Source organism: Mesoplodon bidens, assembly GCF_964165515.1.
Source record: "Mesoplodon bidens genome assembly, chromosome: 17".
NCBI lineage: Eukaryota > Metazoa > Chordata > Mammalia > Artiodactyla > Ziphiidae > Mesoplodon > Mesoplodon bidens.
The window spans coordinates 23,943,751-23,965,400 of NC_138174.1; the positions used below are offsets into that span (position 1 = coordinate 23,943,751).

Here is a 21,650-nt window from a genome sequence, read left to right on the forward strand (position 1 = left end):
AATCCCTTCTCAGTCACCTACAAATACTGAGGACATTAATAGCACCTTTATCATCGGTGGTTGTGAAGACTCAATAAGATCATGCATGTAGGCATTCAGCAGAGGGTCTGGTAACTCCACACATCTAAACACGACTAGAAACACTCTGGAGAGATTCCTGATTTCTCGGTTATTGGGGTGACCATCCATGCTCACTACCCCACCCCCTCATGATGTTTGAAAGATAGGCCAGATAGCTTAAGTTCTTGGAATGTCTGGAGAGAAGGGCTTTGAGATAGAGGATAGTTAGATAGATAGAGGCTATAACTAAACTTCCACTGTTAGCAGTTGGAAGGGTTCTAGTGGTAAAATTACATTGATTCTTCTCTCTGCCTTCAAGACCCCCAAGAGAGAAGAGAATCAATTCTATTTTTAAAGACCCTGGGAGGATAGCACAGCTGTCTTCAGTTCCCTATTCTAACATCTTAAAGAAGTCACAGCATGACTGATTTTTAGAAGGAAACTTTACAGCCTCATCCAAGGCTACTTCCTGCCCTTGCCTTGACCCAGGGCACTGCCCTGCACAGCTCTGGGAGCATCTCTGCAGGAAATTCCAGGCAAATGATGGCTGGCTCTTTTGGGTTGTGCAATGCAGTGGCCCTTACCAGGCTTTGTTCCTCTCCCCACTCCATCCAAGATTTATTTCTCTCCCCTGCTGACTGCCAATCTCCCAAGTCTTTTCTCATGATCTTTGGATTCCCAATGGTACCCTGATTTCTGGAATTTCCTGGTTTAGTCTTCCCTGCATTCACAACAGAGATTTATATATGCACAATGTACCTATTATACATTGTGTATACCTTTATACATTTATATATACACAGTGTATCTTTTACCTTTATAAATACATAATACATTCCATATATAATATATATATAGTGTATCTTTATTCACTGTATATATCTTTTTACATTTATAATGGAGATATATACACACACACAATGTTTACTATACATTGTATATAGCTTTATACATTTATGATACAATATATCTTTATACATTGTGTATCTCTTTATATACTTATATATGTGTATATAATGTAACTTTATCTGATTATTATCTCTTAAAAGATTGGAACAAATAGGAACCTGGATGACAGTAATTCAGAGATTTAAAGCTACCCCTCATTTTCCCTCTAGCCCCCATCTGCCTCATCCTCAGAAGGAAGAGGGGAGAGAGAAGAAGGAAGGAAAGCAAAGTATGACATGCCTACAAATGCCTGCTTGGTGCTTTTCTATTGAGAAAAGCACACTTATTATTGAGAAAAACAAGGTAAGATCCATTTTGCTAGCTCAGTGGTTCTCAACCTTGAACATGCAGCACGATCTCCCAGAGGGCTTGTTGAAACACAGTTTCTGATCTGCTTGGTCTGGGGCGGGATCTGAGAATTTGCATTTGTAACAGACGAGCTGGTGTTGCTGACCTGGGGCCTCCATTTGAGAAGAGCAATCCCTCTCACATCCCAAAAGATTTCAGAGATGAGCAAATCTGAGATTTTCTTGAAGCTTGAGACCAGGCCAAAGGAGCAGCAGACAAAAGTCACTGATTAAGTGGGCACGGAAAGTTTGTTCTCTTCTACCTGGGAATAAACTTCTCCTGCCCATTTAATCAGCAGGTGCTAGGTCAGATCTGTCACGGAAACTTTTCATTTCAAGAAAATTCAGTAACCAGTGTCATTCAGAAACACTTTCAATGTCTGCTTAAAAAAAAAAAAAAAAAAAAGTGTGTCATGACCCAGGATGAATTAAAACTTGAGCTAAAGGCCCATGAGGTAATGCTGCTTTCATGTTATATATTGTTGGGTATCCAAGAATTGCAATTCCTCTTAGAAACCCTATAGGTAAGTTTCCACATGAAAAGCAAAGTACATGATGTGTCTATAGCCTCAGGCTACAAAAAATGTAGTCTCAGTACCTGTTCTTATATCCCTACCCCACCCCAATCTTTTGAACTCAAGATCATTGTTATTTATGTGCACAGATATCAACCACAAACATAACATTCTTCTAAGACTACAGTTTTAGGGTACTCTGGCCCAACTCCAGCCAGTCTAACTCAATTAGTCTGATATTGACTTGGTAGCTTTTTACAAGAATCTCCCCAGGTGATTCTAATATGCAGCAGGCGTTGAGAAACATTATGACTAATTGAGCATTTCCGTGAATGGTTGCTTGGCGACAGCTCTATTTCGTCCTAGATTTATTATATCCTTACGATTTATATATATTCCAAGTGTTGAAAATTAAATCATCCCGGGCTTCCCTGGTGGCGCAGTGGTTGGGAGTCCGCCTGCCGATGCAGGGGACACGGGTTCGTGCCCCGGTCCGGGAAGATCCCACATGCTGCAGAGCGGCTGGGCCCGTGAGCCATGGCTGCTGAGCCTGCGTGTCTGGAGCCTGTGCTCGGCAACGGGAGAGGCCACAACAGTGAGGGGCCCGCGTACCGCAAAAAAAAAAAATAAAAAAAAAAAATTAAATCATCCCTTACATCTGCAGCCAGCAAAAAGCCAACTATCTCCCCTTGTATTACCCTGGTTGATTCATGTTAGAATCAGAGGCTGGGTAACTACTACTAAGCTCACTTTTCAGACTGGAAAATGGAGGCCAAGGGAGAATAAGGATGCCCCCAATAACTCTGGGACTTGAGCTTACACCTTCCCAGTCCTCTTCTAGAGCTATCAGCCCACCCCCCTTCACAAGATGTGGTCAACAACTCTACTGGAAGCTGGCAGGAAAGTATCAGTGGCCTGTGATGGGGTTCAGGACATGCTACCCCCAAATATGGTGCTTTGGCAAGTGGAATATTTTAAGCTAAAGGATTTGGGGAAATGGCAGAGGCAGGAAGGACTACCTGGCTTTGTCCTTCTCCCCTGAAGCAGGTCACAGACCCTCATGTGAGAAGTGCCTTACCACTGGGAAGAAAGGAGCGTCTTCGTCTCTTAAGACGGGAGGACGCCTTGAGGAATCTGAAGGAACAGGCCTTGCTCCGTTTCCCCCAGTTTACCATCCTTAGCTCAGACCCTGTCCTGTCCTGTCTAATTTTTCTACACCTTTCCACCCTTCATCAAACTGGGTATAAAAACCACTCAGCTTAACTATTCCTGTGGGTCTTCATTTCCTAATGAAAGCTCCTGTGTCACATAAAACTTACATTAAATAAATTGGTATGCTTTTCTCTTATAATTTATCTCTTGTCAGTCTAATTTACAGGGCCCCGACTGGTGAACCTAAGTGGGGAGAGGGAAGAAATTTTTTTTCCCTCTCTATACCTGTCAGGAAGTTCTTAGAGGGTGGTCCCCTCCCTGAAGTAGAAACTCTGAAAGGAGGCCCACCTTGACCAGGGATCTGACAAAAAGGAACCTCAACATCAGGAAATATGGTCTCAGAATTCTTGGGGAGGGGGCTTCAGAAAACAGCAGGCTCAGAACCTGCCAAGACTTGTTCAGAGCTTGGCTAGTGAAGCCTCCAAAGTAAGCCATGAGGGCCCTGGACATGGGGGCCTCACGTCTCTAAATGTGACTCCATCAAGGCCACTCCACAGAGCAGGGCCACTCTGTTTGGTCATTTTTCTCAAACATCAGATACTTTGCTACGTACATACCAAGCATAGTTTTCTCTTGAATGGCCCCCTAATATTTTTAATTTTCAAAATTATAAGAAACTCTTTTAAAGGAGTACCCAAACTTCACCCCAACGGACAATTCCATTTATTTCCTAAGCTTTGCATTTATGTTTATTTTCATCCACAGTAGTCCTCTTCTTTTGTCACATTAATTAAAGTGTTTTAAAATTTGCAGAGTTCTTTAAGTCCCAAATTTAATCATTCAGACATTGCTTCTGGTTTCTTTGAATGCAGAAAGTTCTGATTCATCTATTAATAATTTGGGGAAGACACTACAAAGAACATCCTAACTCCTTTCCTCTGAACAAATTATTCACATGAAAGAGATCTTTTAAAAAATGTTATATGTGTTTTATCTTATTTTATATCCAGCTGTAAATTAGAAAAAAAAAGTTAACTCTCTGGATAGACATTCAATGCACTCATATGTTGTCTACACTCTCAGAATGCCCACAGCTTTGCATAAAGATGCATAGGCAGTTCTGATACACCTCCCAGCAAACAGCCTCCAACAGAAGCCAGAAACAGTTTCCAGGCTGAGGAAGCCAGGCAGACAGCCCTCCGTGCGCTCTTCTCTTGGCTGAAAGCTACTAAAGAGAGCCCAGTGCCCTGCTCCCCAAGAAGATCAGCGATCTACCTTCTCAGAATACAGCATGTTTAGCATCTGTCACATGCAAGGACGAAGAGAACTACCCCTGGTTTCCAAAACCTACTCATGACCATTAGGATCACCTGTAAGTTACTAAGAAAAATCCCATGAATGAAGGAACCTATTTATGGTCACACTGTAACAAGTAGGCTTTTCAGCGAATTTATGCACTTCTTAAATAAGCATAATTTGCGCCTAAATTATGAGAGCTCCATTTAACCCTTCAAAACAGGACAAAAAGGAAAACCCACCGACTGGTAGACAGCCAAAGAAATCGCTGCCAATTCAAGGATAGAAGAAATCCTCTGACATACTGCCACCTAGTGGACACTGTCTAGCATTGCCAAGCCTGGGCTTCCACAGCCAGATCCTCGCAGATTTGAAACTGCCTTCGCCCCCAACTCCAAAGTCTAAAAACAAGAGAGATGCAGAAGTTTCACAACATTTGAAAATCTGCTCCTTGTGGTATCTTCCTATTTAGACTGCACTGACTTTTTGTCTTTGCTGTCCGAGTACATTTGAACAGACAAGAAAACAACCGGTATGATTTTTCTTTCCTTTTAAATTTCGACTTTTTATTTCACTCATAGAAAAAATGTTGGGATTTCACAATTTCTCCTCCAGGAAAGAAAGTACACAAAAGATTAATATGATTGTGTAACTGTGGTCTGTAGGACTGCTTCTCTTTAACTTCGCCTGAATTCAACATCCCAGAAGTACAATTCCCAGGAGTGTGACAGGGAGACTGCTGGGACAGGCTCCCTTGAATATTTTGGATCTTTTTCCAAAAGAGGGAGGAGGGAGACATCCCAGAACTGGCTCAGTCTTGATATATCAAAGTCACTTAGGAAAGATTGTACTCCATAAGAATAAATATAAACACCTATCAGTACTTTCAACTTCTTTTGAGTAATTATGGGAATTTTGCTCCAGGTAATTTAAACATTTACAGCAAACGCTTAAGCCAGCCTTTGCAAACTCAGCTGGATAACTGCCCCAAACAAGACTTTGATAGCATACCAATTCAAGAGCGAATGTTATTAAATTGGGCTTAGTTTGTTTGACTGAAGTGGTTTTTTTTTTTTTTTTTTTTTTTAGTCTTACAAAATCATATGTATAAATAGATTTAAATTTGCACTGGGGACACTCCCAGCTGTAAAGATTCCCTGAAAAAAGGTCAAGTTCCTGGAGTCTGGCCTTATCAGACTGAAAATCCCATCTGTTCATTGTGATGTGAATTGTGTGATCCATGTGGGACCTGTCAATCAGCACAGGAGAAACAATTTGTCTAGCCAGATGCTTCCAGAAACCACTGGCACCAGCTCCTACCTGGGGTCTCAGGTGGCTGGCTCCCCCTGCAATCCCAATGGCAGCTGCAGGGACATCTGGCTGGTTGAACAAGGATTTAACACCCCGTTTGCCAGATATAATACAGGGTTCATACACTTGTTAACATATGCAATGCATTCATTTTAACATCTGAATGATACCCTTCCTGTAATTCTTCTCCAACTTAGTTACAAGAACAGTGTTTTCATCAGCTGAGTTAGCACATAAGTGCCACATATGGGTTGCTTCTGAAAATGAATAGCCAGTTTCCTAATTTTGCAGAGAAATCCTGCAGACTTCCACCTTGTAAATAGCTCAGAAATCCATCCTCTCCTCTCCAGCCAGAGGACCACTGCCTTCCTTCAAGCTTTATCATTTCTCATTAGGATTCCAATAATAACCTCCTACCTCCTCTCCTGATCTCCTGCTTTCCTCCAACTGGTCCATTGCTGCTAGAGTGAGCATCAGAAAATCTGCATGGAAGCAAGCCCCTTCTCTTCTTTTTTGAAAGGTTTTTAAAAATTCTTATGGAGGGCTTCCCTGGTGGCGCAGTGGTTGAGAGTCCGCCTGCCGATGCAGGGGAAACAGGTTCGTGCCCCGGTCCGGGAAGATCCCACATTCCGCGGAGCGGCTGGGCCTGTGAGCCATGGCCGCTGAGCCTGCGCGTCCGGAGCCTGTGCTCCGCAACGGGAGAGGCCACAACAGTGAGAGGCCCACATACCGCAAAAAAAAAAAAAAATTCTTATGGAAATATAGTTGATTTACAATGTTGTGTTTGTTTCAGGCACACAGCAAAGTGATTCAATTATATAGATAGATAGATAGATGATAGATAGATTCTTTTTAAGATTCTTTTCCATTATAGGTTATTACAAGATATTGAATATAGTTCCCTGTGCTATACGGTAAGGCCTTGTTGGTTATCTATTTTATATATAGTAGTGTGTATATTTTAATCCCAAACTCCTAATTTATCCCTCCCCCTACTTCCCCTTTGGTAACCGTAAGTTTGTTTCCTATGTCTGTGAGTCTATTTCTGTTTCGTAAATAAGTTCAGTTGTAGTATGACAATACTACAAATACTACTTAGTATGACAATCTCTAGGTCCATCCACATGCTGCAAATGGCATTATTTCATTCTTTTTTTATGGCTGAGTAATATTCCATTGTGTATATATACCACATCTCCTTTATCCATTCCTCTGTCAATGAAGTCCCTTCTCTTCTGAAAACCCTCCAGGGGCTGCCTGCAGACTTCAGGAACAAGTCTACATTCCTTACCTGGGTTTATAAGGCCCTGCACGACCAGGCTGGTTACCATTCTGGACCCTCCAGCTATTCCTCCCCTGCACCCCCAAACTCCATCACCCCTGAGGACACTCTGGACACTCAAGCCACACAGAACTACTTAGAGTTATTTCTCTCTGCAGGTCTCCTGCCCTCCCATACGTGCAGACTTGGCGTACAACTGCTCCCCTGGAGAAATGTCTTACTGCCTTATCGATAGCTCATCTTTAATTGTAAAGATTTTTTTCCCATGGCATTCTTGGCTCACAAGGCACCGAAAGAATAGCCACCAGGTGTTGTGGAGCAACTAAAGAGACAGGATTAGAACTGATGCCTTAGCTTCGCTTGCCTGCTCTCCGAAAGCTCACGTGGAGCTTCCAATCCACAGGACATGCGGGAACACTCTGTATGCACTTGGATGGAGCTGGAGGCCCCCCAGCTTGTCATGAAGAGTCAATGGTGACAGTTCGAAAACACTTCAAAGCAAAGAACTTTAAGAGCAGGAGCCATTAAAGGTTCTGTCACCTAAATACATGTCATTCAGCTAGAGTGGAGCCTGTGCTTCTCAACCCAGATCCCCTGGAGCAAAGCCCTACAGGGTACCCGGCACCAGCAGGGAGAGGGCAGGAGCACGGGGAAGGGGGAAGGGCATTTCCCCCCAATCCCCACAGGGGAGGGGGGGGAGGGGGAGATAGGAGGGGCTCAGGGTCCAGCAAGGGTCGGGGCAGGTGAAACAGTAGATAAGGCATAAACCCCCCTAATCCTGAAGGTGAGAGACTTGAATTTGTAACTTTACCCTCTCGTCCCTAAAATTCTTGATTTCTTACTATGAACTACTGATTTTAAAAATTCTCTCAAAGCCAGAGTCTTCTCCACAGGATTCTATCTCCCCCGCCCTCATGCACCCCAGCTCTGAACCCCCTCATCTCTTTGTCTCCTCACTGAATTAGCCACCAACCCACGACCATCCCCGGAAATTCTCAAGAAAGAGTTTTACCAAGAAAAATGTGGACTGGCCTCCTCCTTCCACCCCAAGTACAGTCAGCGAGGGCTCATTTCTCCCAGAAGTCTGCTGATTGGAAAAGACATGTCTTTGCACACACATAATGTACTCTACCCACCGAACGGCTAAAGAATACGGTGCCCTTGTTTTCCTGAAGCACAGTGATGCTTTCCCGGCAGGGCGATGACTATGCTGGGAATAGAAAATTAGTTTTTATTGTTTAACCTTCATGGTTTAAATGAGGAAGCTTCTGCTCTAGGTAAAGGTCCCTTCGGGTTTTCATAAAGTAGCCCTATGACAGCAATATTAGTCTTCATAAAAAGTCCAATTTTAAAGTGTCTTGAGCTAGGGTACTCGTTTAAAAAGTTTCATCTAGGGCTTCCCTGGTGGCACAGTGGTTGAGAGTCCGCCTGCCGATGCAGGGGACACGGGTTCGTGCCCCGGTCTGGGAAGATCCCACATGCCGCGGGGCAGCTGGGCCCGTGAGCCATGGCCGCTGAGCCTGCGCGTCTGGAGCCTGTGCTCCGCAACGGGAGAGGCCACAACAGGGAGAGGCCCGCGTACCGCAAAAAAGAAAAAAAAAAAAAAAGTTTCATCTAAGGCTTGGCAGGGTAACTGCAGTGGGGAATCTTGGGCTAACTGTGCTATTTACCACGTCTCTGCTCTCTTTTGCCACTTGAAACATAATTATGCCACCTCATATTGGCAGAGCTTCTGACATTCACAAAGCCCTATCTCCTCTGTAGAAGGCTTACTCTCACATCGACTCTTCCCCAAAGTATTTCTGACTGCTACAAATGGAACTAAAGGGGAACAGAGGTACCAGGCCAGCCACTGTGGACCAGTGAGGCCAAGGAGGGAAGGGGCAGGATGGCCGTGAAGGTCCTCCAGACTCCAAGTCCCTATGGTGTTCATGCCCCAAAGAGGGAAGACGCTCCCTCCTGAAGAAGACCTCCACCCCTTGACGAGAACCTTCCAGGCCCTTGTAATGTGGCTAGCTTCCGACAAGATTAAACAACCAGCCACCTGATGACACCGAGAGCAGGGATGAGCACAGATCACTCGTGTATTCATTAAACGTGTTCTTTAAACATTAACTGAGCACCTACTCGTTGTACCTGTCATTGGCTAGAGAAACCAAACATCACATAGTCTCTGTCCTTGGAAAGCTCACATCTGGGTGAGTCAGACCCACACCCGGCTCCTGGGGTCAATGCTATGATGGGGTGAATACGAGAAGCCCTAGGTGTGCACAAAAGGGGCCCCTAACCCCAAAGGTGGGCAGGCGGGCATCACTGGGGGACTCTTTGGGAAGTAATGCCTGAGCTAAATTTTGAAAGACAATTAGAAAACTGTACACAAAGAGCCTGGAATGGCACATAAAGAACATGTGCAAAGACCCATAATTCATCCATCATTTCATCCATCCATCCATCCATCCCACAAAGCTCACTGATGGCTGCTAGGGCCAGATGCTCTGCAGGATGCTAAGATGCTGCATGTCCTGGATGGATATCCTCTCTGGCTTCACTGTGTTTATGGCTGTAGCAGGGGGGCGGGGGTGGGGTGGGGAAGGGCACAGCCAGGTTAGGGAACTTCTAGCACCTTCCTGAGGTGGGTCCACCGAGCACAAGCTGAGGTGGGGTGAGGAGATGGAGCCACAAGGTAATGAGCCTGGAGAGGCTGGCGTTGGAAGGAGGGTTCCAGAACACAAAAGGCTTTGTGTTGTGTGTTCAGCAGCTCAGAATTTATCCTGATGACTATAGGGGGTCCCCCAAAGGATTTCCTTAAGTAGGAAAGTAAGATTGTAATTTGAGAAGTCACTCAGCTGTGGAGGATGGACTGGAGGTAATGTGAGTAGGATGGGGTGCCCACTTGCAGCGGTCCAGATGCAAAATGACAATGGTGATGGTGACACCTGTGTTCAGGTGACAACAGCAGTGACACAGAGTAAAGTATGTGAAGGTTTCGTAAGGAGGTAGAATTCCCAGGACGGGGGTGAGATGAAAAGTCAGTGAGTAAGTGTCTAAGACCATCTTCTGGCTTCTGATTTGGGGTGATGGAGATAATATCATAGTAATTCACCACACAAGGGTAGATCAGATGAGAAGCAGGTACAGGCACTGAGGAGAAGAGATTCTGAGTTCACCTAAACTTTCTGATGAAGATAAGCCGTACAGCTTATAATTATCAAGATTATTTTTACTGCTGCTGCTGCTGCTATTACCACCTAGTGCTCTCAAAGGGCGATAACTAAGGACTGGGGTAGCACCCTCATGATGAGGAAGCTACGAGAGAATGGACCTCTCAGACCCTGAATCTCAAAAAGTTCAAGCAAACATTTATTGTCTGGTCATCTCAGATACAGACTGTTCTCTGCAACTTCCAAGACCCGTCTTCTCCACACAACACAGGCTGAATCCTACTTCTTAAATATAGTCATTCATTCATCAATGGCTCCCCTGTCCTCCAGTGGCCCTCAACTCTTCTTAGGATGCTTAGAACACCTCTTTGGTCAGTATCCACCCTGAAGCCTTCTTGTAAAGATGGACCAGCCCCCAGCCCTTCTAAAAAAAGATTTCCCATGTCACAAAGTCTACTCCTAAACTACCAAATCAGAATCTTTGTAACAGTAATCTAGGAACCTTTTTCTTTCTTTTGTAAACAAGGTCCCCAAGTGATTCTTAAGATCAAGCAGGTTTGGAAAACGCTGCTCTAGGGCAGGCCATTCTCTCCAGTTCCACAGGCTGTACTTCTCCTAGGACGAGCCACTCCTGGTGGAGCAATCCAACCATCCTTTACCAAGTCCCCTCCAACTGAGGACCCTCAGTCTTCCTGACTTCTGGAGTCTTAGCTCAAGATCCCCATGCCACATAACGAGATGCTCCTCTTTCAGGAACGTCCTTCTTCTGCTCTGTTTCTTTAAAAATGTCAAGCCAGAATATCTTTCCTTCCACCCTGGAGTACTTTTAGCACGAAGATAAGCCCACCTCTGACAACATCATTCCCTGGTTATTTCCCACGTGCAGACCCTCCTGCCTTTTGCCCTGGGTCTCCCCTGAGATTGAGCGCATCACGGCCAATGGCCCATTGTTGGGCAAAAGGCAGTAGATGGCCTTGGTTTTGTAGGAAAATTCTGTGGGTCATACTTTGGCTTTCCCATAAAGGCAGCTTTTATAAATGCTAGATATAATTGGGGTTGATTGAATTGCAGTTCCCAAAACTGTTATGGCAGAGATGAAATCCCATTGGAAAACCACTACATGACTAACATCTTGATTTGGGAACATCAGTGCCCCCAAACCCCAAGTTGCCTTGTGGGTTTACAAGAAACTTTCTTGGGACACATACTCTTATATACAAAGGCAAAGAGATAATGAACGGTGTTTAATTTTTCCCCTTGTTTCTGTTGTGTGTGTATTAACTACAAAGCAAATGAGAAATAATGGCTATGTAACAACTCCAGTGATTACAATTTCATAAACAGTTAAGATCTACTCAACTTTTAATTGATTTCTTATGTGCTTTAGTTTTAAAAATGGGAATAGGTTTCCCATAATAATTGACATTGGAATTCTAAGGAATCAGCTTTACAGATGAAAAAAACAACCACTCAATCTGATGAACTTTCTGGTTTTAAATTAATGTTCTTGAATCCACAAAACCTACTAAAAACTGGACAAGTGAGAATCAAGGTTTATTCACAGATCACAGATGCATATGACTAAATGAACCTTTGAGAGTTCCTCAGAAAGATGCATGCTGTTAAATCTACCTTCAAATTTCTCTCTCTTCTGGAATCTAAATAATCTTAAAGTACTTTAACTTTTAGAAAATAAAATCTTGACTGTTCCAATTTTTCATAGACTTGTATATATAAAGAGTTACCTCTTGTTCATAAAGTGAACCCACTTTCCTGCCTAAATAGGGTTTAATGAGCACTGGAGATCACTCACTGTCCCCCTAGAATCCATCCTCTCCTCTCTCCAGTTAGTTACAGGCAACCCCTTTCCTCAAGCTTTGGTGCAAATGGTTGCCCCGCTAGAGACTACAATGTGTAGCCTACTTTGACATGACATCCATGTGTCATTTTATGAGTAAGTTCCAGCCAATAAGATGCTACTAGAAATGATTGACCTCTCAACTTCCAGGTACCACCTTGACTTTTTCTTTCTCCCTTTCCTCTGTATGGAGATGACAATATATGGAGAAACCAATTTGGATCCAGAGATGGAAGGTACCTGTTGAGGATGGAGGTGCCTTCCTGCCAGCCCTGAACTGCCACCTCCGGATTACTGCACACGAGAGAAAAAACTTCTATCTTATTTTGTCCAATGAGGGATGAGTCTCTTTGTTAGGGCAGCATAGACTATATGAAATAACAGTGAATATATGACTGAGGATCAAAGGGCTGTGAATCTTTGGGTACATCATTCTTAGCACCAGGAGATAGTTTCATTTATATTGTGAATCCTGCAAGAGATAAGGCCAACTATGCACTGATTCCCAGGGAATAAAATAAGAATTCCAGGTAAGAATTAATTGTTCAGTGATTATGGCTCTGGTTTTACTCCCCATTTTCCAGTAAATCTTTGGAGGCTCAGAGACTTACTGACTCCAGGAAATGGTTAGTCAAGAATATGCTAACAACATAGCTTACTGGTAGTCATCATCACCATTGGCTTTTCATATTTTGGGATGAAATAAGAGAGTTTTACAAAAACATATAAGAAGCCAGAGCTGTGTTTTTAGTTCACATTGTAAACCTGCCTCTACATAGTTTATAAGCTATGAAGAGGCAAATAGACCTGGGGGAAACATGATTAAAGCAAGAAGTCCAGATGAACATAACTTTCAACAAAAATTAACCTGTAGTATGATTATATGGAGGCATTATTGCTTCAGGCTATAATATTAATAATTATCAATTATAACATTGGTAAGACATCCAATAGATGAGAACCAGGCTTATAACATTCTGAATGGCTTTGTGAGTTGGTCAATGACTCATGTTTATTTAAAAATATTAGTTTACAGAGTTCAAGAAGTCATCAGTCATTTACTTGTTCTTTTCCTTCAATCTTTTTTTTTTTTTTTTGGTGGTACACGGGCCTCTCAGTTGTGGCCTCTCCTGTTGCAGAGCACAGGCTCTGGATGCACAGGCTCAGCGGCCATGGCTCACGGGCCTAGCCGCTCCGTGGCATGTGGGATCTTCCTGGACTGGGGCACGAACCCGTGTCCCCTGCATCGGCAGGAGGACCCTCAACAACTGCGCCACCAGGGAAGACCTCCTTCAATCTTGAGTCTACATTAGATGTGATATATTCAAATGTGAGCAAAGTGGCTGCAGTTCTTGTCCTGATGGAACTTCAGATTCGTTCCAAGATCTCTAAGCATTTCTGACTGTGCAGCTTCTTCAGGGAAAAATTTTTAATGCTCCCAAACATGCATATTTATTTATTTAAGTATTAAATAAAAACCTTCCTGTATATTAGCTACCTTATAAAATATTCACAAAAATAGTTTGAAGCCAATATTAAAATATACAGATACATGTAAATCACCTTGCTTCCTTCCAGCGTCCTAGGGAGGTCACCTTGAATGCACTGAACAACCCACGTTGGAGAGCAAGGTGATTGGTGTGATTTGCATATTGATCTCTCTCCTCCATATCACCCTTTCAGATACATTTCAAAGTAAGTTTCAGGAAGTCTTTCACAAACAGGTACCCAATGTGAAATCAACAAGCAGGCATATTAACATCAAGTAGAGTCACATCCCAGGGCTCAGGATGTATAAATATGTATAAACAGATGGCTTTCCACTGAGACTGGTCGGGAGGTCTGAAGGCCAAGTGCTCCTGCTCAGGCCTGAGCCCCCCGCACTGCTCCTCAGGCTGGCAGAGGCCAGAGAGGCGGCCAAAGCTGGAGCAAGAATTGCTTTATACATCGGACACCGTATTTGTACTAGTGTTTTCTTTATTGTCATAGACTGTTATGAGAGACTTTGTAAATTGTGGTTGGTAGGGTTGGATCACTAAGAGGCTTTCAGAGTTCTGTGCTAAAGGGAAAAAAAGCCAAGAAAACCCAGCCACAAACAAAAAAGGCGGAAAAAACAGCATTACTTGTCTGACCAAAGACGGGCTGGGTAAACACCACTTTTTGCACACATAGAATGTGATATTGTGCTTATGTCTAGCATTTGTTACCATTGGATGGGTAGATCTCTCAGTAATGACTGCAGCCACAAAAGTAATTGTGTTTTATGGGTTCACCCCATATCTATATTAGAACTGAAACTAAGATACAAACCTACTTATGAATGCCTGATACATCCATCCTCTTTTTAGCATCAGCAAGGGACATGAGAAATTTGATTATTTTGGCAAGATGTGTAGACTGTCACCTTAACCAATAATCCTCATCAAAGGATAACACATTAGGCAAATCGTTTTTTGGCCGAGGTAAGAGAAGGATAAATCCTTGGTTAAAGGACAAGTTATAGCAAAGTGCCTAGCACAGTGTGTGCACTGAATAAAACTGCTTGAGTCTAATGATAAGATGAATAACGTGTGTCTCCTTCCTAAAGAGTCTCTTGTCTGGGGGAAGAAATGGCATCTTCTACCTCCAAACACACAATGGTATATTATGACAACTTCTTATTCCTTAAAAAGAATGACCTGTGTGTAATATTGTCACCCATGAGTAACAATCCTATAGCACAACAAAAGCAAATATTAAATTAATGAAATAAAGTTCTACTCATCCTGTGAGTCACACTAGTCTGTTAGTATAATTAAAGCTGTGTGTCTTGGGAATTCCCTGGTGGTCCAGTGGTTAAGACTTTGACTTCCAGTGCAGACGGTGCGGGTTCATTCCCTGGTCGGGGAGCTAAGATCCCACATGCCTCACGGCCAAAAAACCAAAACATAAAACCGAACAACGTTGTAACAAACTCAGTAAAGACTTGAAAAATGATCCACATCAAACAATCTTAAAAAAAAAAAACAAAACCTGTGTGTCTTTAATAAGAGCAGTTGACTATTCTTGTCCGCCCACAAATCTTTCTCCTTCTGGCTTCCCAGGCACTGAATCTCTCATAATTAGTGTTACTCATGTGGAATGAGGCACCCTGTCCCCAACAAGCTCCTAAAATAGTGAAAATTCTTTCATTATTGTTCATCAACATCTTTAAGTACAAATTGGCTTATCGTACTTTCTATACAGTCAGTTAGAAAGCTCAAAGGAAATGGGACAATGAACAAGTAAGTTCTGATGGGGGAGTTAGCGGTGGAAAGTTCACCGAGGGAGCAGAAGTGTCAGACTGCCAGGGAGCCGCTATTGGCCACGTCTCTCCATCTGGCATTTGTTTTCACTTAGGACGTGAGATAAGGCTATCACTTAAAAAAAAAACAGCAAACTGTCCTAGTCCCATTTTTGAATAACCCAAATTACACTCACTTATTCAAAATAATTTTCTATTATATTAAATTATACACACACATACATTCACAGACATAAAATGAGGTCTACTCCAAGGTGTATGTTCTCGTTCATGGACTATGGCTTTGCATAGTTCCGTCTTTACATTATCCAATCCTATTTTAAATGCCTCTATAGAGTTTTCTAGCTTTGTACGTTCCTTGTTAAGCTAATTTTTCAGGCTTTTTAAAAATTATGAATGAAATCTTTCATTCATGTTTTCTAATTATTGTTTGAAATGGGGGCAGCTAGTGATTATTACCTATTAACTATTTTTTTAATAAATAAATAAATAAATTTATTTATTTTTGGCTGCCTTGGGTCTTTTGCTGCGCGCAGGCTTCCTCTAGTTGCGGCGAGCGGGGCTACTCTTCGTTGCTGTGCATGGGGGTCTCATTGCAGTGGCTTCTCTTGTTGCGGAGCACAGGCTCTAGGCATGCGGGCTTCAGTAGTTGTGGCTTGCGGGCTCAGTAGTTGTGGCTGACGGGCTCTAGAGTGCAGGCTCAGTAGTTGTGGAGCACAGGCTTAGTTGCTCTGCGGCATGAGGGATCTTCCCGGACCCGTGTCCCCTACATTGGCAGGCGGATTCTTAACCACTGTGCCACTAGGGAAGTCCCTACTTATTAACTTTTACAAACTGATTTATTTTGCTTGTAGCTTTTCAGTTCTTTTGAATTTTCCCAAGTATACGATCATATCACATGCAGATTCTACCTTCTATATATTTTCTTTCATTCTCATATGTAATTACATTTGCTGGCACATTCTGAACAATGTTAAATAACAAGGGGACAGTGGGCATCTTTGGTGTATTCCTGATATTAAGAGAAATGCTCCTATTTTTCATCATTAGCTAACTTTTAGTTTGAGCTATTTAGGATAACATCAGGAATCCATCTCGTTCTGTTTTCTAATGGATTTTTTTTTTTTTTTTTTTTTTTTTTTTTGCATTACGTGGGCCTCTCACTGTTGTGGCCTCTCCCGCTGCAGAGCACAAGCTCCGGACGCGCAGGCTCAGCGGCCATGGCTCACAGGCCCAGCCGCTCCGCGGCATGTGGGATCCTCCCGGACCGGGGCACGAACCCGTGTCCCCCGCATCGGCAGGCGGACTCGCAACCACTGCGCCACCAGGGAAGCCCTCTAATGGATTTTAAACATCAGAAATAAGTGCAAAATTTTGTCAATCACTTCTCAGTGTCTATGAGATGATAACATTTTTCTCCTTTGACCTGTTAAGATGAACCATCCTTGCATTCTCATAGGTAAATGTTAATGGTATCTGTTCTTCTTAATATTACTTATTTTCCAAATTATCTTGGCTGATCTTGCATACTTATTCTTCCAGAGGAAACCCAAAGTATAATTTTTAAGAACCAAAACACCATTGAAATTAAAAGTTTATCTCTTTTTCATTTTAAGGATATACAGTATGGGTTGATTTAAACAGAAAATTAGGAGACAATCATTTACCTAACCAGAATTACCTTAATTAGAGGTTCAGCTTTGAACTAACAGATTACCTCTGGTACATGTCAATGTTTATAGATAGACCACTCAGTATTTAGGAGGTGGGATAAAAAACTGACTACTGAAAATGAAACATAAAACAAAAACAATAAAAAATGAATTAGAATTTGTCTTTCTCTGTCTGACTTAACTTCACTAAGTATAATATTCTTTAGGTCCATCCATGTTGCTGCAAATGGCAATATTTCATTCTTTTTTTTTAATATATCACTTACATGTGAAATCTAAAAAACAATCCAGAAGAATGTATATGCAAAAACAGAAACAGACTCACAGACAGAAAACAAACTTGTGGTTACCAGAGGGGGAGAGGGAGGGAAGGAGGGACAAATTAGGAGTATGGGATTAACAGATACAAACTCCTATACATAAAATAGAATAAGCAACAAGGATTTACTGTACAGCCCAGGGAATTATATCCAACATTTTGTAATAACCTATAATGGAATATAATCTGAAAAAAAACGGAATCACTTTGCTGTATACCTGAAACTAACACAATATTGTAAATCAACTATACTTCAATAAGAAAAGAATAGCAAATTGAGTATTAGATTAATAGATAGCTCAGTAGATCCTTTTTTTCCTAATGTAGATCAGGATTTTTAACGATAATTTTAAATTGAGGGTCTTGCAAATGTTATGTCTTTCTCTCCTCCACTAATACACTATCCTTCAACATATAGCTTAAAATGCCTTAAGAATAGGCTGTTTAATTACTTACTGTATTAATTAAATTAATTAATTATACATCTTAAATAGACCTAGAAGTTTCCTAAGGATAGTATATAATCAACATGTTTATTGCTGCTGGTGATAAAAGTGTCACAGTGGTTTTCTGCAACTTGCTTCAGTGTCCTATTGTTTTGTCCTATTGCATGTTTAGAAAAATGATCAAACCTGCTCTATCTAAACTTTTAAAATATGTCTTTGATTAAATCATCAACAGTGACAATGAATTAGTAATACTCATGATAAAAATAATATATAAACATTTAATGAGTGCATACTATATTTCCAGTACTGTGCTTAGGTCCTTTACATCTTTTATTTCAAATCAGCCACAGTCCTGCTATGGAGGGATTGTGAGCTCCACTTTTTAAAGATGAGGGAGCCAAAGCGAAGAAATGTTAAGTATTTTCCAAGACCACATTTATTTAATCATAAGTCTGACTTCACATGCCACGATTTTTCCCACAAAATATATATGAATTAAGATGATATGAGCAGAGGTAAATACAGTATAGTAGCCATTAAATTTCCAATTTCTTTCCATAGTAAAAAATCAGAAGTTAGTCATTTTTCTCTTATTTTTAGTAGTTTAATTTTTTGCAAAAGCAGAAAAAGAAAATGTTATAGAACTTTAAAACATGAATTAGACTAGTGGAATTGCTGTTGCTGTAGCTCAAAAATTACAATGTAAGATAAAAAGATCAAATTTAAACCCACATTTTAAAATATGCATCTACTGCGTAAAGCTAAGCACCTACACACTATAATGAAAATGTAATATTTTTAAGCAATAGCTCCTATAGATATTAGAATAATATGTACTTCCTTGATTCTATGATTTTTGTGTGTGTGTGGTACACGGGCCTCTCACTGTGTGGCCTCTCCCTTGCGGAGCACAGGCTTCGGACGTGCCGGCTCAGCGGCCATGGCTCACGGGCCTAGCTGCTCCGCGGCATGTGGGATCTTCCCGAACCGGGGCATGAACCCGTATCTCCTGCATCGGCAGGTGGACTCTCAACCACTGCGCCACCAGGGAAGCCCGATGTATTATTTTCATATTTCAGAATCTCTGAAATTGATGCAATGAGAATCTATAATGATCATGTTTAATTCTTCAGTTAAAATTTTTTTCTTTCTTTGTGATGCATGAAATAAAGTAAGCTGAAAATTCGTGGTATCTTAGATTTGTTGAAATATAGCAAATATCAGTTGTAAGGGTTATATAAAACAGCTTTATCGCCCTACTTCTATGTCCAATACATATCCTCTTTTTATTATTTTATTTTTTTATTTTTGCAGTACTCGGGCCTCTCACTGTTGTGGCCTCTCCCGTTGTGGAGCACAGGCTCTAGACGCGCAGGCCCAGCAGCCATGGCTCACGGGCCCAGCCGCTCCGCGGCATGTGGGATCTTCCCGGACTGGGGCACGAACCCATGTCCCCTGCATCGGCAGGCGGACTCTCAACCACTGCGCCACCAGGGAAGCCCCCCATATCCTCTTTTTAAAAAATGCTATTACTATTTGTGAATCTTTAAGAAAAAAACTAATTAAATTTTAGTTTAGATTTAAGGCACTTGAGAACTTTAGTATTTACTCTAAGATAATCAGAGATAGCCCAGGGAGTTGCAAACTAGAGGTTGGGATGTATGAGCGGATGCAAGAATCCATGCAGATGTGCACGCACGTATGCAATGTATACAGATGTGCATGCACTGGAGTCACAGGATTCTACCTGGTTTTGGGGTAGAAGTAAAATAATTGCAAGGCTGCAGAATTCTCAAGTGACTTTATCCAGGAAAGTAAAACAGGCAGTTATTACAGGGTTTCTCAGTTGAGGCTGTCGGTGTAGAGAAGTCATCCGTCTTCTCTGTCCCCATCTCCTCCCTTCTCACCCAGCTCTCCCGGAGAATGAAAAATGGACAGAGAGTTTCCATCTCACCCACCACACCAATTCTTGCTCTACTCACTTTACCCCCTCACTTCGGATGACAACAGTGGACCAGCTATAGTTATTCTCAACAGAGACCTGGATCCACATACATGGAATAGAGGTTCCTACCATTGTAAAACCAAATATAAAGGAAGTGGCCAGCAGAGAATTCTGTGAACTAAAGGAATGTCTTCTAAGGCAGGGAATTCAAACTAGCAAACTAACCCACTGACTACCACAAACCATCTTTGTCCTCCTTCCAAGTGTGAATGTAAATCCCTCCTCCAAAATAAGAGAAGAAAAGAAAGAAAGAAAAGAAAAGAAAAGAAAAGAAAGAAAGAAAGGAAGGAAGAAAGAAAAAGAAGGAAAGAAAGAAAGGAAGGAAGGAAGGAAGAAAGAAAGAGAGAGAAAGGAAGGAAAGAAAAGAATATCTGCATGAATGTTGCTGGTCACCAAAACTAACCACTACCAACTTCAAAAGAATCCCTCAAAAAATTCTCTTTAGCTCTTTTACAAATTATTAAAATAAAAAAGAACAAAGTCAACAGCACTTAGCCAGTTTTAATTTTCAATATTAGGAGAGTCAGTGAGGGCCCTTGACTTATCTCAATGTGGACTCACCTTTTGCACAGCTGCTTGAAAGGCCTGTTTAATTCTCTTACACGAATCAGGTACTAATTTTGAGTCTTGACTCTCCAGAGTTGCGTCTTGCAAATCCGTGTTTTCATGGAGTTTGAAAATTCTATTAATGCAGTGAGTGTCATCTTCTGATATTCTATTAGGATCCATCTGAGGGGGGGAAAATGTGAGGACGTCAGAGTGGTTATCACTGATCATTCTGTTATTCAATAAAGTGTGACTTAAGGACAAACGAATTCATTCTTGCAAGAGTCATTATGTCCCCAACAACTAATAGTTAATACAGTTACCATCGAGTTGGTGAAAAAATTTACTTCTAATTCTTTTTTTTTTTTTTGCGGTACGCGGGCCTCTCACTGTTGTGGCCTCCCCCGTTGTGGAGCACAGGCTCCGGACGCGCAGGCTCAGCGGCCATGGCTCACGGGCCCAGCCGCTCCGCAGCATGTGGGATCTTCCCGGACCGGGGCACGAACCCGTGTCCCTTGCATCGGCAGGCAGACTCTCAACCACTGCGCCACCAGGGAAGCCCTCTAATTCATTTTTATGAGTAGCTGACTACCATCCACAACACACCTGTACACATGTGATTCATGGGGAAATTATCAAAATCTTCTGACATTGTAAAAGTGCTCACTGAGAGGAGGGGAATCAAAGAAATGACATGTGTTCAGTACAGTGAGAGAAAGCCTTTTATCTTTAAGTCCCCCCCATGCAGCACACTATGTGGGATTATGAAGCCCACTTGGATGTTCAAAGCATGAAACCTATGTAAGTCAGGTGAAATTAACATCATGTTCAGCTCCCATGTTTGCCTGGCCTTTTCCCGTAATCAATGTGTGTTTTAATCAGCTGAAGAAGGGAGGGAGAAATCCATTTCCTAGCCCCAAAGAAAATCTAAAGCCATAAGCATAATTTCCCTTTTCGTTGATCCTCTCATCAGTTTTCTTAACCTGGAGTGGTACGTCTGTCAGAGGGTGCCTAAGAATGTGTGTGGTGATACTTGGTGTGAGCTGGGATGAGGAGGACTCATGGTGTGAGCAAGCTCCATGGATACATGCTGAGGGGATGCTAAAATTCTTGTAGTGTACTGGATAGTCTCACCCAAAATATCCCCATCAAGTTATTAGCTGGTCCCCTGGTTAAAACAGGTGCCAGCATAAGCATTTCTTTAAGTATTACTCTTAAAATTGTCTGCCAGCTCCTCCTGCGGCTCCTACAAGCCTTTGTAGTGGTGTCAACTGCCAAGTAAACAGTAGAGGTAATTAGCTACCTGATTATTTTAATTGGTTTAATTTTTAAGTGGTTTAATTTATTTTCCTCTTCTTTCAAAAAAGTCAAGGTACTTCATGTGCATTTGCTTATGACTAGGTACAGGCTAGATGAAAAAAAGGGAAAATTATGTAAGTTTCCAA

General features: G+C 42.0%; 1 protein-coding gene across 1 annotated transcript in view; it reads right to left on the reverse strand.

Annotated features, from left to right (window-relative positions):
- The window catches only part of TNFSF11 (TNF superfamily member 11), a gene marked incomplete at both ends in the record, with an annotated part of 35,657 nt that overhangs the window by 7,565 nt on the left and 6,442 nt on the right, over positions 1-21,650 (reverse strand). The window contains one exon of the mRNA XM_081214930.1: positions 20,221-20,388. Coding sequence (XP_081071056.1) covers positions 20,221-20,388 — 168 coding nt within the window. The remainder of the gene's footprint in view (positions 1-20,220; positions 20,389-21,650) is intronic.